This window comes from Nymphaea colorata, chromosome 1 (assembly GCF_008831285.2).
Source record: "Nymphaea colorata isolate Beijing-Zhang1983 chromosome 1, ASM883128v2, whole genome shotgun sequence".
Taxonomy (NCBI): Eukaryota; Viridiplantae; Streptophyta; class Magnoliopsida; order Nymphaeales; family Nymphaeaceae; genus Nymphaea; species Nymphaea colorata.
Window position 1 is genome coordinate 29,802,676 of NC_045138.2, and position 14,010 is coordinate 29,816,685.

The 14,010-nt window shown below is 40.5% G+C and overlaps 3 protein-coding genes across 3 annotated transcripts; all 3 read right to left on the minus strand.

Moving 5' to 3' along the window:
- Positions 1-2,464: 2,464 nt before the first annotated feature.
- Positions 2,465-3,987, minus strand: LOC116246032 (probable plastidic glucose transporter 3). Its single transcript, XM_050075582.1, has 5 exons — positions 3,946-3,987; positions 3,756-3,833; positions 3,269-3,422; positions 2,667-2,810; positions 2,465-2,565 (listed from the first exon to the last, which is right to left on the minus strand). The coding sequence occupies exons 1-5, from the start codon at positions 3,985-3,987 to the stop codon at positions 2,471-2,473; spliced, it is 513 nt and encodes a 170-aa protein (XP_049931539.1). The 3' UTR covers positions 2,465-2,470.
- A 680-nt stretch (positions 3,988-4,667) lies between these two features.
- On the minus strand, positions 4,668-7,518 carry LOC116246038 (F-box protein At3g59000-like). Its single transcript, XM_031617724.1, has 4 exons — positions 7,226-7,518; positions 6,045-6,639; positions 5,700-5,795; positions 4,668-4,976 (listed from the first exon to the last, which is right to left on the minus strand). The coding sequence occupies exons 1-4, from the start codon at positions 7,516-7,518 to the stop codon at positions 4,668-4,670; spliced, it is 1,293 nt and encodes a 430-aa protein (XP_031473584.1).
- Positions 7,519-11,695: 4,177 nt separating this feature from the next.
- Positions 11,696-13,943, minus strand: LOC116246154 (pentatricopeptide repeat-containing protein At5g04780, mitochondrial). The gene has a single exon (XM_031617876.2). The coding sequence runs from the start codon at positions 13,941-13,943 to the stop codon at positions 12,012-12,014; it is 1,932 nt and encodes a 643-aa protein (XP_031473736.1). The 3' UTR covers positions 11,696-12,011.
- Between the last annotated feature and the right edge of the window lie 67 nt (positions 13,944-14,010).

Below are 14,010 nucleotides of genomic sequence, written 5' to 3' on the forward strand. Positions count from 1 at the left end.
AACACTCCAAAGTTAATCTAATCTTTACTTTTGTTTTATAACAGAAACAATTCATCATCTAGCGAATTCCTATTTCCTTCTTAAAAGTGCGTTTCAAAGGGAAACACCGAGCTTAGCACTCCTGAGAGCAATGGTGGGGCTTCCTGGCGTACCTTCCCGAACCCAACAAGTCACCCCAAGGGCTTGAGCTCATAGAAAGAGTGATGCCGATGAAAGTTGGAAGTGCAACCGCCTGCCCGGAGACATGGACTTACCCTTTTTTTTTTTTTGCTGTAGGTTCTGACTTCAAGCAAACTTTAATGAGCAGTAATGTTAACGGAAATTAAATTTGGTAAAACAAACATGAACATATCAGCCATCAAATCAGTCATTTTTCCAAAACAACATCTGAAGATATTCAATTTCAATTGCATGCCGTGATTATTCGTGTCTTATACCAAAAGTAGCCCTAGGGTCAGCACAAAGCAAACCTGGTGATGACCAAATCCTGATCGCTAACCAACTGGATGTCCTGCGCTATGCACATCAGCAAAACGCATTTGGTAGCAGAGAAAAGTTTCTGCATTGCCTTAGAAGGTTACTCCTCATCATATCAGCTATATATCTTACCAATAATGACATTTAACAACAGCAAGGCTGAGCACATCCCGCTGACCCACGTCTGAAAACCACATCCCGCTGACCCACGTCTGAAAACCAGACCGGGTCAGAGAAGGATTTCTCCCCAAAAAAATTTCCAAGTACCTTGTGACACCCTATCATTCAACGGTTTAGGTGCTTTAACCAAATCATCCCTTCCAATCAGTGTACTAAAGACCGTCGAATAGAGACCCTGAGAACTAGGAATCAAGTCTCTAACCTGCCAAAAGAAACCCACCTATTTCTCCTCCAACAAAAACGAAGAACCAAGGATCTTTAAGTTGCTCAAACATCCCCTACCAACAATGCCAAAGGAAAAGGTTCGCTTTTTGCAAAATTCATGAACGTCTGAGATAGGATCATTTGGGAGATCTGATTAAACTATATGACACACAGGTTGGACCACTTAATGGATCTATGAACCAGGTCTAAGCGATGGAGCAACATCACACAATCATGACCTGTTAATCCACAGACGTGAGAGAGCTCACACCTGACTCTTAACAATGAATCAACCCGTAGCCAAACCCAATAACAGAAATTTATGGGCAGATTTAGAGTTGACACAGACCTGGTCCGATCCCACTCTTTGAAAGGTCTAGGGCAGTCTCCTTGACTGTGATCCACGACCTTCCCTTCTTGCTAAGCATCAAATTCATCGGCTAAACTGACCTACATGGCAAGACAACCTCAAACTTGCAGTCAATATCAGAACGGTTGCACCATCAGAAACAAACATAAGTTACATGAGGGGGAGAGAGTTTTCTTTGATTGGGCGGTCAAGATTTATCATTATATAAGATGACACAAGTCGTGACCTCTCACCGCCATGCGGAAGCCAACTATATCCCTCGAGAAGAACAAAAGAAACCCGAAGAATTTCACCAACAAATGTCTAACAGCTCCACTTAGGTTCTCTCTCACAAGGGAAGAGCTCAGGGGTTTTATCAAACAACAAGCGTGTGATTTCACAATTTGTGTGTGTGTGTGTGTGTCAGAGAGAGTGAGAGCAAGAGAGAAAGAGGGGGGCAAAAAGCTAAACCCCTGGCACGTATTAGGAGTACTCAGGTGATTGAGAATGTACATGGACTCTCATTGAAACTTTTCTTGGCAGAAAAGGCCCCGTCCTAGATGGTATAAAAAATCAACCTCCCACACAACCCCCTACTTATGACACATGGCAGCACGATATGTATATGAAAAAAAAAAAAAGAGTAGAGGAAAAACGATCGAAATTATGATGCAGCCAAGAAGGAAACTTCGATCTCCTGCAAGGACTTCCCCTTGGTCTCCACTACGTTCCACTTCACGAACACCGCAGCTAAGATGCAGAAAAAAGCAAATATGGAGTACAAGACCTCAGCCCCAAGTTGCTCCAAAAGGCGTAGGAACTTAAAAATACCAAATCCTTAAAAACATCTTGTTCTCATTTCAAGATAAACTCACAAGGAACTTAAAAATGTAAAGTGGTCATCCAAAAGTGTAGCTTTTCTATTGAATGGTTCAATGACAGAGACCCAGATTTTCGTAATGATATTAGAAATTTTTGCCTGGTGACTAACAATTTGCATTACATAGAATCCAAAGATACGCATGTAACTGATAAACAGACGTCAAAAGCCAATTAGTAAAGCTTGTAACTGATACAACATTGAACCTATAGGGGAATGTTAGTAAATGAACTCGGAGAAATATGGAACATGCGTATAAGCCAATTAGTAAAGCTTGTAGCTGATACAACATTGAACCTATAAGGGAATGTAAGGGAACGAACTCGGAGAAATATGGAAAAAAGTTCCTGTGTGCTTGCGGAACAAGACACCAGAAATTTTTATCCAAAAGCAAAATCTACCATTCCAAGGAAGCTTCCTAGAAGAAGCATCTTTCTCCCAAGTTTATCCATCAAAAGCATAGCAACAATTGAACCTGCACAAAAGAATACACAGGTTTTATAGATGAAGATGCAATCTGCCAGTTAATGTATTTCAAATAATGGATACTTGAAAGGAAATGCACTTTATATTTACCTGTCAAGTTGGATAAACCAACACAAACATTTGCAAGGTTCGAGGGTACACCAGCCCTTTTGAAAACAGCTGATGAAAAGTAAAAGACAGCATTTATCCCAGATAGCTGCTGTAATCCGAACAATATAGATCCAATCATCACAACTGTAAAGTGGAGATATCAGCACAGGGCGAACAAAATATGACTAAGCAACAAAGTTTCAGGCACGCTTGGAAAACGGCAAGCTCATGTTGCCAACTGAAAGTTCATGCAGTCATGTTTGACATTTGATCAAGAATGGGTATTAATGAAGAGAAATTGCATAAGGCATAAATTAGACAGGTCAACAAGTAGCGTATAGACCAACAACATGGAACATTTTTCTTTGAAATAACTGCAAGGCATATGCCACTGCAACTCAAGTCTGCAGATGTCAGTGATTTCAGTAGAACAGACATATTCTCTGTAGCTGCAGGCACGCTTGGAAAACCAATGGCACACAAGGATATTCGCTTGAATAAAATCAACAAACAGATTCCTAATTGAGATATAAAAAGACGAGAAAATCCATAGCAACTGAACCATGGAAATTCACCAAATAAAGGGGGATTGCCATGAATACCTTTGAAATGACGACCATAAAGCAACTCTGACAGCCTCACACTCTCAGCATCATCCCCCTTGTCTAAGCGTGACAATTCTGCAATTGCAAGTTTCACATGAGCTGCACTTAAGAGCCTCTCAAGCTCTGCTTCAGCTTCATTGCATCTCCCTTTCTGTATAGGATATCATATTAAGTCGCAGGAAACAAACTAATACAATCTGGAAATGAAGAACTTCTCAAATAAGCAAAGATAAATAACACAAATGGACCGAAAGAATTTTAACTACAAGGTTCAGCTTGTAAAGCCACAGGACTCTCGGCACAGAGTTCTATGCCAAGAGCTAATCTTGTAGCTGGGATGATAGATACCCAGAAACAAAGCCGCCACCTAGACCAAATTGACATTAGATCAATAATTAAATTGAAGGAACATTTCATGAAACTGAAGTGAAAAAATTGTTTTCATTTGGTGGTTCAATAGAAAACAAGCTATCAATTATCTTACCATCCAGGAGTTTCTTTTGATGGAATTCCAATAAAAAGAGCCATTATGATACCAAGACATGTTGCAATCTGAATAAAGCTGTCATATGTGCCTCTGACAGAAGAGGGAGAAACCTGCGAAAATAAGTGAGCAAAGGATACATGTTATTAAGGTAAGCTATAATAGCTACAGAAATGAACATCATTTATACCTCAGTAACATAAAGAGAAGCCACAGCTGGACCCAGTCCCATCCCTATACCAACGAAAAATCATCCAAGAAGCATACCATCCAAACGTGGTGTTGTTGCACTGCAATGAAAATGAAACCTCCCAGAAAACACTAAGGTTGGGATGAAAATCGGCGCCCTCAACGGAAAGGAAGATTGACGTGAACGCGGACGGAAGCCACGGGGCTCGCACTGCAAGGTTTCGTTCGGGCAAATGAGGCTGTGAATGGATCGGGTTGTTCAAAGGTACTCGATCCAGGTACCATCACTCGGATCAATCTCTAGACCGGGGCTCTCATTTGGACCGGATTCGTTTTTTTCGCTCAAATTGGATTCTCTTCGGGTTCGTCGGGCTTTTGCCTTTTGAAGTTGCTTCGATCAATACTCAAATGAAACCCAATCGCTTCTCTCTCCCCGATATAAGAAAGAATCTGGGGACTAACTCAGAAAAAATCTTCGTTCAAACCGATCAAGAACTGGATCTTTCTCCACATTTTGAGCGCAAGGTTAATGGAAGATTTGATGAATATACAACAGAAAAAGGAAGCTTGCGTTTGAGCTAATCACGTGAATGGGAGCAGTAAAAGATCTAGGAGCAACAACGTCGAAAACGAAAACCTAAAAAACAAAAGGGACCAGATCAGACTATCGATTGATCGGAAGAGTCTACATGTTGGGGGGTTGGAGTAGTTTAGTTTGGCTTTTCAATCAAGTTCCCAGCCGGGGAATTCCAGTAGCACGGTGGGACGGTCCGGCCGGGTTACCCGATGTTCCTCCACCGCCAGCGTCAATCGAACCACAAGATCCCAGGAGCGCCGCGCTTCCGCCGACGGGCTGATGATTATGGACGTCAGTCCCGGCGCCGCCTTGAGGAAGTACCGGACGAGCTCCTCGTCCCTTTGATAGCCTCCATACCTCTGCACAGTCAACGTCCTCAAATGAGCGAGTGCAACTCTGGCCTTCCTTAGCACGAACCGTGGATCCGTTCCGTCCTCCCAGGGGTTCATCTCGAACTGATAAATACAAAAAAGGAAAAAGCAGATGAAACCCGGTGTTAAACCAATATTATTTTATTTTGAGATTGGTGTTTCAAGTATCTTTATTTTGTGGCGTCCGTCAAAATTAAAATGAAAGAGAGACAAAGCAAGGGAGGCCTCCAAATGAAACTAGTTTTTAACTCATTAATTCTCTCTCTAAAAAAGTTTTGTGCATGAAACCTAATTTTGGGAATATGGGTTGCAAATCATGTTCTTTCTTACTTGATATCAATATAAAAATGCTTTCAACATATGATCGAAATTTAGAAAATAAACTATTAACCGATTGTATTTCTCTCCCACTAATGAATCCGTCGCCAAAATTTGAAGTAATCACCAAATAACACTTTCAACTTGATAAACTAATCTGTATGAATCACATCTCATTCAGGTTAGGAACAAAAGGAAACAAAGAATAAATGAAAATACAGAACTAATAAGATTAATGTGCAAATAGAATTCCTAACACATGTATGCATGTATATACATACCTCGATTTGGAAGTCACTAGATTCTTTATTGTGCATTTCAAAAATTTGGTTCATATTTTCAGATACGTAGGTTTACCAGCCAAGATGGGAACTTGTTCGTTTTCATTGATAATAATTGGATTCAGATTCGATTCAGAAACTCAACTTTAATGCTTCTCATATTCGAACAACGTTCGAGAAGTGTGCCAAGCCCGCGTAACTCCTCTACTGTGAGCCTTGCTCCATGCACCACCATTTCCTCCACACCGGATAAGTGGTTCCGGAACTCCGGCAACAGGTACAGATGGCACCACCTCCCGATAACCTTCCATGAAAGGGAAATCAACAACAGACAAGTACAGAATAAATACATAGACGATTGAATTCATTCATATATACATCGCAATTTGATTGAAGCTATACGTAAGTATGAACTCCACATGAAACGAGAATGAATTAAAGAGCAACCGATGCAATAATGAAGTTGGTAAGGATCAAATATGATCTTTGCAGCTTGGAATTAATGCAGAGAAACTCAGAGAAATGGAATTGCAGAGACAAGCAACAAACGCACGATAAGTGTTCTCGCGGTGAGGATCAGCAAGCGAACAACACGAAGGCGTGGAAATGCATAGGTGATGATGAATTTTCTGCGCATCAGCATCGACGGATGTAGAGGATTGATGTCCAGTCGAGCAGTTGGCCTTTCCTCGTGGGAGAGACGGAGAACGTCTTCGACCTCCTCCAAGACCAAGTTGGGCATGTTGAATTCGAAGGGAGGAGGGCCCCTGAGGAAGAACTTGCGCAGGTGTGGAGCCTCCACGGGGAGTTCCGCGCCGAGGCACGAACAGTCGGAAATGGAGAGGGTGTGGAGCAGGGGGAGGTCGCGAAGCAGGGACTGGAGAAAGAGGAAGGTGACGTGGGAGTTGGCTATGGCGAGAGTGGTGAGGGAGGGGAAGTCCATGGAGGAGCAGTGCTGATTGAAGCGGCAGCGTCGGAGTTGCAGCACCCTCAGTGATGTGCAGCCGTACTGATTGAAGTTCAACCTGTACTCCTCTTTGGATTCGGCGTCAACGTCGATGCAGATTTCCTCGATCATTAACCTCTGAGAAAAAGACTTGAGCCAATAGTTGATCTCCTGCTTGATTGGAGCATCTCGAAGATTGTATCTGTTTCCAAGTATACAACAGAACATGAGAGAGGGATGGAGAGAGAGAGAGAGTGGTCTCTTTGCAAGTATACAATAGAATAAGACAAGTGACAGAAATCAATCTGTTTCCAAGTAACGCAACAAGATAAGAAAGAGAGAGAGAAATCTGCAGTTTCCAAGTATACAAAATGCAGGACGAAAGAGGCAGACATGATAATGACAATGATTAAATAACATGTTGAAGAGAAAGATCATATGGTGTATTTATAATCTGCCATACTATATTTTGACAGAATTTCAATCTCTACCAGCATTTTTTTTATAAATAAAGAAAAAGATACATAATCCCCAAGATTCATTGCTTTCTTCTTTTTGTGATAGAGAGAGATCTTAGGTCTCTTACCAATATTCGGGAGGCATGTAGAATTCAGAAGATTTTAGATTGAATTCTTGCCAGTTAACAGTTGAGCAGTACATTTAAACCATACCCTTATGCTCAGAATTCTGGAAAAGTACCTTTTAATTGATTAAATTTTGTAGTGAAACTGCACTAAGAAATTCTGCAGCGGCGTTGCATCCGATTCCTAGCTAGCTACAAAATTTACCTAATGCTGAAACGTTCAAGCGGCTTCCGACCATCTCGGATCGACAGGAGACGGGTGACTGCTTCAGTAAAGTTGCGTCTGGCCTGTTTCTGAAACGACCGGCGAAGCGAAGGAACGGGGAAATCGGCGAGGTCGAACTCCAGGGCCGGCAGTTTGGGCAACAGCCTCCTCCACCGACTTGTCGCGGCGCAGGTTCTTATCGTGGACTTGAGATCCAGATGCCTGAGAATTTTAAGCATGATGGTTTCCTTGAGATCGGTGATTCGAGTAGCCCTTTTTCTTCTCCGAGGCATGGGCGCTGAAGAACGTTGCAGGAATTAGGTACCTCCGCTGCATGGAGAAAAGAAGATGTATGCTTGTTCTTCTTAGATTTGCTGATCAATGGTCTTCGTTCTTTCGATGAAGAAAACACAACAATAAACTGAAGACACTTTCTGGCTTAAAAAAGTGCAGTGCAGTGCAGACCAAGATGAGATTTCCTAGCTTATCCCACATTTTCTTCATAAAAAGCAGGTCCAAGAAAGACCAAAAGAAATGCATGATTCGTGATTCTCATAAATCTTGATTTGTTTTGGTAGGAGAAACTGCACAATCGAGCGCCCAAGAACCCAGCTTCTGCTATAGCAAATGGAACAAGAACAAGTTAGATGAGCACAAGACATGCTATTATTCCAATGTTCTTGTCACAAGAATGCTCTCCACATGAACAAATTCCATCGATGGATTCATCTCCACCATGAGGATTCAAGCTGAAGACTCTGGAAAGGGAGCGTCTACGAGCACAATGCAACCGGAAGTTCAGATGGTTCAATGAAGGTAACGGATAAAGGTTGCAAATAACAAAGAAAGAAGAAGTTGACTCAATCTCCATGCAAGAACATGTAACCGACAAAACTGAAGAAGATGACAATGAAAGACCACAAATAGTCGTCAGCTTGGAAGAGCATCATACCACAGAGAGCGAGAGTCAGAAAGAGATGCGTGTACCCTTGAAATGACGGCGTGCGTTATTCTGCACTGATGCTCGATCGATCTTGTCTCCCTGGTTCTGCAATAATGGATACAAGAATTATGAGAGAGAGAGAAAGAGCACTGCAGGTTATAAACTCAGAGCAGGGTGGCGATTCGGGTCACTGAAATGAATCTCATCCTGGAACCATATAATTGATCAAGGAGCACCACGACACATATTTACAGTAGAGAAAATACATTTAAAGTTGATCAAATGGATATCTGCATGTTGTGGCTTGGATTGTAATTGGCAAGTTAAAACGAAAGGGTCAATCTCCTACGGCGCTTGGCTGAGCTCCGCTATTACCTCGAGCTTTGGATGAACTTGAGATCCGCCAGGCTCATTTTCAAGTGAACCAAAGCTTAAAAATATCAATGCTCGGTTCATTTAGCCTGTCTACCAAGTTTAATTACCTTCTTGAGCAGACACATTGAAAAGCATAAGAAACCTTTCAAGATATTAAAAAATAATAAAAATAGATATACATGTGACACCTTGGTCTAATTGGCAAATGATCAGACTGCATATATATATATATATATATATATAGCAAAGGGGAATTAATCTAACATGAACTTAAGAAAGTGGAAGGAGTATTTCATTGCTCAAGTGAAAATTGAAGCCCTTTGATTTCTATTTGCATTAATTAAGGCTTTGTGTAAGTCTCCAATGCTTTTCAACCAGTATATCGGTCCTACTTGGGTACCGGGCCGGGCCATCGGTAGGTACCCGGTATCCGGCTCTGAAAAAAAGGATGCCGGCCTAGCTCGGGTGAGCTCGATAATTTTTTAATATTTTTTATTAATTATATATAAATATAATATTTTATTACTACTAATTATATTTATATATTATTTTATATTTAAAAATATATTTTTTAATTTAATCGAGTTGGTTGGGCTTGGGTTGGCCTCGAGCTCCGATTTTAATGGTCAGGCCGAGCTCGGCTCGGGTTTTGAGTGTAGCCACGCCACTCGAACCAGTGAGTTGCCCACCAGGTGAGCGATGATCCAAACTCCTTCGGGGCAATCTAACCGGATCTCTCTGACCATGCTTAAAGAAACTTAACTGTAATACCTTAGTAATATTTGAAGAGATTCCAAGTAGATGTCCCGCTGTTAGTTGTGCTTCAGCCATCAGTATTTCCTTCAACCTGAATAATATGTTCTTTAAACCTTGCAACTCCAATATCCTCAACCAAGCGTGACACAAGGGTGAGGGAGAGAGAGAGTGAGGGCGACAAAATGAAAAAAAAAAAATCATTAAAAACAAAATGTGGTGACAAGATGTCACCAATCAATAGAGACAAAAGAAGAAGATCAAAGGGACCTAAAGAGAAAAATTAGCAAAGAAAACAAAAACAAAAACATGAACACTGAACAGAAACCAGAACAAGAACAAAACAGGAGAGAGAGAGAGAGAGAGCTTAGAAGTCAAAATGGTGGCTATATATATATATATATATATATAATATATATATATATATATATATATATATATATATATATATGGTAGTTAACCGCCGAAAAGGAAAATTGTGAACGAAATTATATTGGCAATTTTGCCACCATCAGTCACATCTGAATGGGTATGACGACGCATTCAAAGGGACCTAAGTTCCTAACAGTCTTTAAGATGTCCAGACTCCGTCTACAAATCTCTCGATGGAGTTAAAGGTTGCGATTTTATTTTCAAAAAGCAGGATCCATTGTGTGATTGCTAGCGAGATAACTGTGCTCCAGCAATGTATGCAATCACATTCTCTCTTTCTTCGAGGGGCGCATGGACAGACACTCATACGTTCAAGGAACAAGAAAGTGTACCGCGAAAGCTCTTGCAGAGTTTATCGTCCTGTATAGTTTCAACGTGTTGAATGACACTGAGGATGGTAACTTTGTTCATTCTCGGGCCTCGGATAGTAAGCACCCACTGCAGCTTGTTCATCGTGAACTACAAATTTGGCATCATGGAATCAAGGGAAAGAAAGTTGTTCAATATAACCTCTCCTGAGCTTAATATTAGATGAATGAAAGCTTAAATATGATAAAACATGGTTCATTTAGCTCGTTTACCAGCCTTACTATGGAGTGAAGCACATACTATGTCATAATTGGTCTTGCAGTAGAAGCTCAAAAAAGGAAGAGAAGAAAAAGAAATAGGTTATATAGGATCTGCAAAACAACTTGCACCACTCATAATTCAGGCAACCTTTCATTTTGAAAAATGCAGAGATATGAACAGATATAGAGATACACTACGCTGGCAAATGTTTCAAAGGCAAAAGCAACATGATTAGAAGTTACTTCCACATAGCAAACCATGTCACATGAGCACATAGCAAACTATGTTACATGAGCACGAGTTGCGGGTGCCAAAGCGATACATCCCAAAAAATTTAGATGCCATGGTGCTGCGAGGATATTTTATTATTATTATTATTATTATATATATATATACATATATATATATATATAATAGAACCAGCATGCATAGATTATTATTACAATTTAGTTATTAATGTATATAACATATTTGCATAATTGTATTACATAATGAAATATCAAAACAACATATATTATATATAATATATTATATATAGTAATTTAGTAATATGGCATACTAACAGTCTAACATAAAAGCAAAAATTTAAAATTTAAAATTAAAACTTCAAAAGAACAACACTAAACACAACTGGTCGGCTGCATAATGCTTATATAAAAAAGCTTATATTATATACTATAAGTTTATAACATGACAATGTATCACCATATCAGTCGCAAAGTATATATGCACGGTTGCATATGTACACGACTGACAATATATATTTGTTAGTTGAACTTTAAAACTTTTATATAGATTCAATTACTGAACAAGCATCTAAAATAAAATGTTAAAATGTATACAACAATAATACCAAAAAAAGGGCCACATTTAGACCGGATGCGGGATGACCGCACTCGACTCGAGTTTGATGCGAGTCGAGTGCGTGTCAAAAATGGAAAAATATAGTCGGTGCAACTGACCGCACCGACTCGCATTGACTAGGCTTGGGTACGAGTCGGAACTGCACCCATGTCAGGTGTGCACCCGACTCGACGCGTCTCGAGAGCAGGAAAATAGAAAAGTTCGTGTGACTTAGATAGCAAATGATTCAAAATGCAACAATCACATTGAAGTTGTATTTAGGCTGCCTGAGTATAATCACCGACAGGACCAATCACTGCAGCTGCAAAAGAATGCAAAGTGCAACTCCGTCCCTCCACAAAGTGGATGCTATTGTGCAATGACCGACTTTGGGCTACAAAAGATTCTTCCCAATCCTGTAGCACATTTTGTAGCACCTCAGAAACTAAACAGAGCACGTTGGAAGAGGATGCTGTGTAAGCGATGCAGCACAATGGTTCAGTCAACAACTTGTGATGGTGTAGAAAAAGAAATGAGGGCACAAGCAGAGCACGTTATCAATAGGACACTGTTTAAGCAATGCAGCGGGATAGTTCTCACTCAACAACTTGTGATAGTGTAGGAAAAGAAATGCTACCCATCCCTTGAACTGGTTTTACAGGACCAAGGCATAAACCTCCATCATCATCACCAGTGGCACCTGCAGGAACAGCAACCTTGAAACGGTGAAAGCAATTTGTATTCCTCATGATCATGAGATGGCCAGATAGTTTCATAGAAGAACGGCAATAACCACGCATACACAAAGATTCTTCTTTATCCGGTTTGGGATGCCAACAGGAATGGCCAAGGCATAAACCTGCATAACCATCACCAGTAATCCCTACAGGAACAGCAACCCTCCTTGAAATGATGAAAGCGATTTGTATCCCTCATAATGATGAGACGCCCTGTGACTTTCGATGCCAATTTCATAAAAGAATGGCAGTCACCACACACACGAAGGTTCTTCATTATCCGAATTGGGATGCCAACAGGAATGCTTATGAGGGCAAAGGAAAGTGCCAGCTTCTCACTATGGTGCTTCAGTAACTTTTCCTTGAATTCCTCCCCTATATCATGCAGGTCGTGATCAGTCTCTACTCTATAACCAATTACCTTTATTTCTTCAGTCAAATCCTCCAGCTTTTTGTAGATCTCATCAATTCTTGAATGGTTCATATCGCCAACAACAAATGTGTGCACAGTGTCCTTGACTTCAACCCAACTCCTCCCCTTCTCCTTTTGGACTCCACTATCCTTCAACCTCTTTCTTGATTCTGAAACATCAAACCATTTTCCATTGGCAGCATAAATATTTGATAATAAAACATGGTTCCCAGCATTTCTAGGTTCCAGTTCAAATAGACGCTGAGCAGCAATTTCTGCAAGTTCAATGTTTCCATGAATCCTGCATGAACCCAATAAAGATCCCCACATTGAAGCAGTGGGTTCAAATGGCATCTTCTTGATCAACTCATCAGCTTCAAAAAGCATACCAGCTCGGCCAAGTACATCAACCATACATGCATAGTGATTGACATTTGTTTTCACATTGCAGTCTCTGATCATTAGATCAAAATAACGCCGAGCCTCATTGACGAACCCACCTCGTCCACAAGCAGAGAGAACAGAGATGTATGTTATCTCATTCGGCTTTGCACCTGATTGTTGGGCCTTTTCAAAAACAATCATGGTCTCACTACAACGAGCATGTCGTGAGAAGCCAGAGATCATTGCATTCCATAAGACAATGTTCCTCTCATTGGCAATTGCAAATGCAGAATAAGCTTCTTCAATGTTCCCAGACTTAGCATACATATCGACCAGAGAAGCCACTACAAAGAGGTCCAAGTTCAAACCAGATTTAATAATCGTTGAGTGAATCTGGTTACCTTCTATTAGAGCAGCTAGGCTTGCACATGCACTCAGTGCAGATGAAAGTGTAAATTTGGTTAGTTCCAGTCCCAGTTTTTGAGCTCTATGCAACAGTTCTAAAGCTTCTTCATGTAGGTCATTCTGCACATATCCAGCTATCATTGAACTCCAGGTAACATCACTCCTTTCAGGCATATCTTCAAATATAAAAGAAGAATCTTTAATTAAATTGCATTTTGCATATACATCCAATAGTGCCGTCCCAACATAAACATTAGAATGGAGTGCACTTTTAATCACATAAGCATGCAACTGTCTGCTTTCAACAAGAGCCATTTTTGTTGCACATGCACAAAATATACTTGGAAGAGTAAACTCATTAGGCTGTACTCCTTCCCTCAGCATCAATCTGAAAAGCTTAAGGGCCTCTTCTTTCTCTTGATTCTGGGTATAAGCACCGATCATTGTATTCCATGAAACTACACTTCTCTCAGGCATCTTTGAAAAGAGCTCTTTTGCAAAATCAATGAAATCGCATCTGGAATACATGTTTATTAGAATATTTGACATCAATATATCCATTTGCAGACCAGCTTGGATAACCTTTGCATGGCAGATCTTCCCTTCTGATATAGATCTCCTTCTTATACAGTCCTGCATCAATTGCTGAAGATTGAACCTGACCAAATCATCATCCACGAATTTAATGCTGTTTCCTGTGGCCACCCCTTCCAAATTTCCCGAGATGGAGGTACAAACACATCTCCACTGCACAAAGACATGGATATAGAGCTGCCTTGGTCTGAAAGACAAAGGGTTCATCATCTTTCTTAGTAAAAATAAGCTGTGCTCTCTCCAAAATGGTAAAACTGACAATGATTTCATCACTGGACATCAGATAACTGGAATTTGATTATAAGCTGAACTTCAGGATCAGATATTTGGTGCTAGA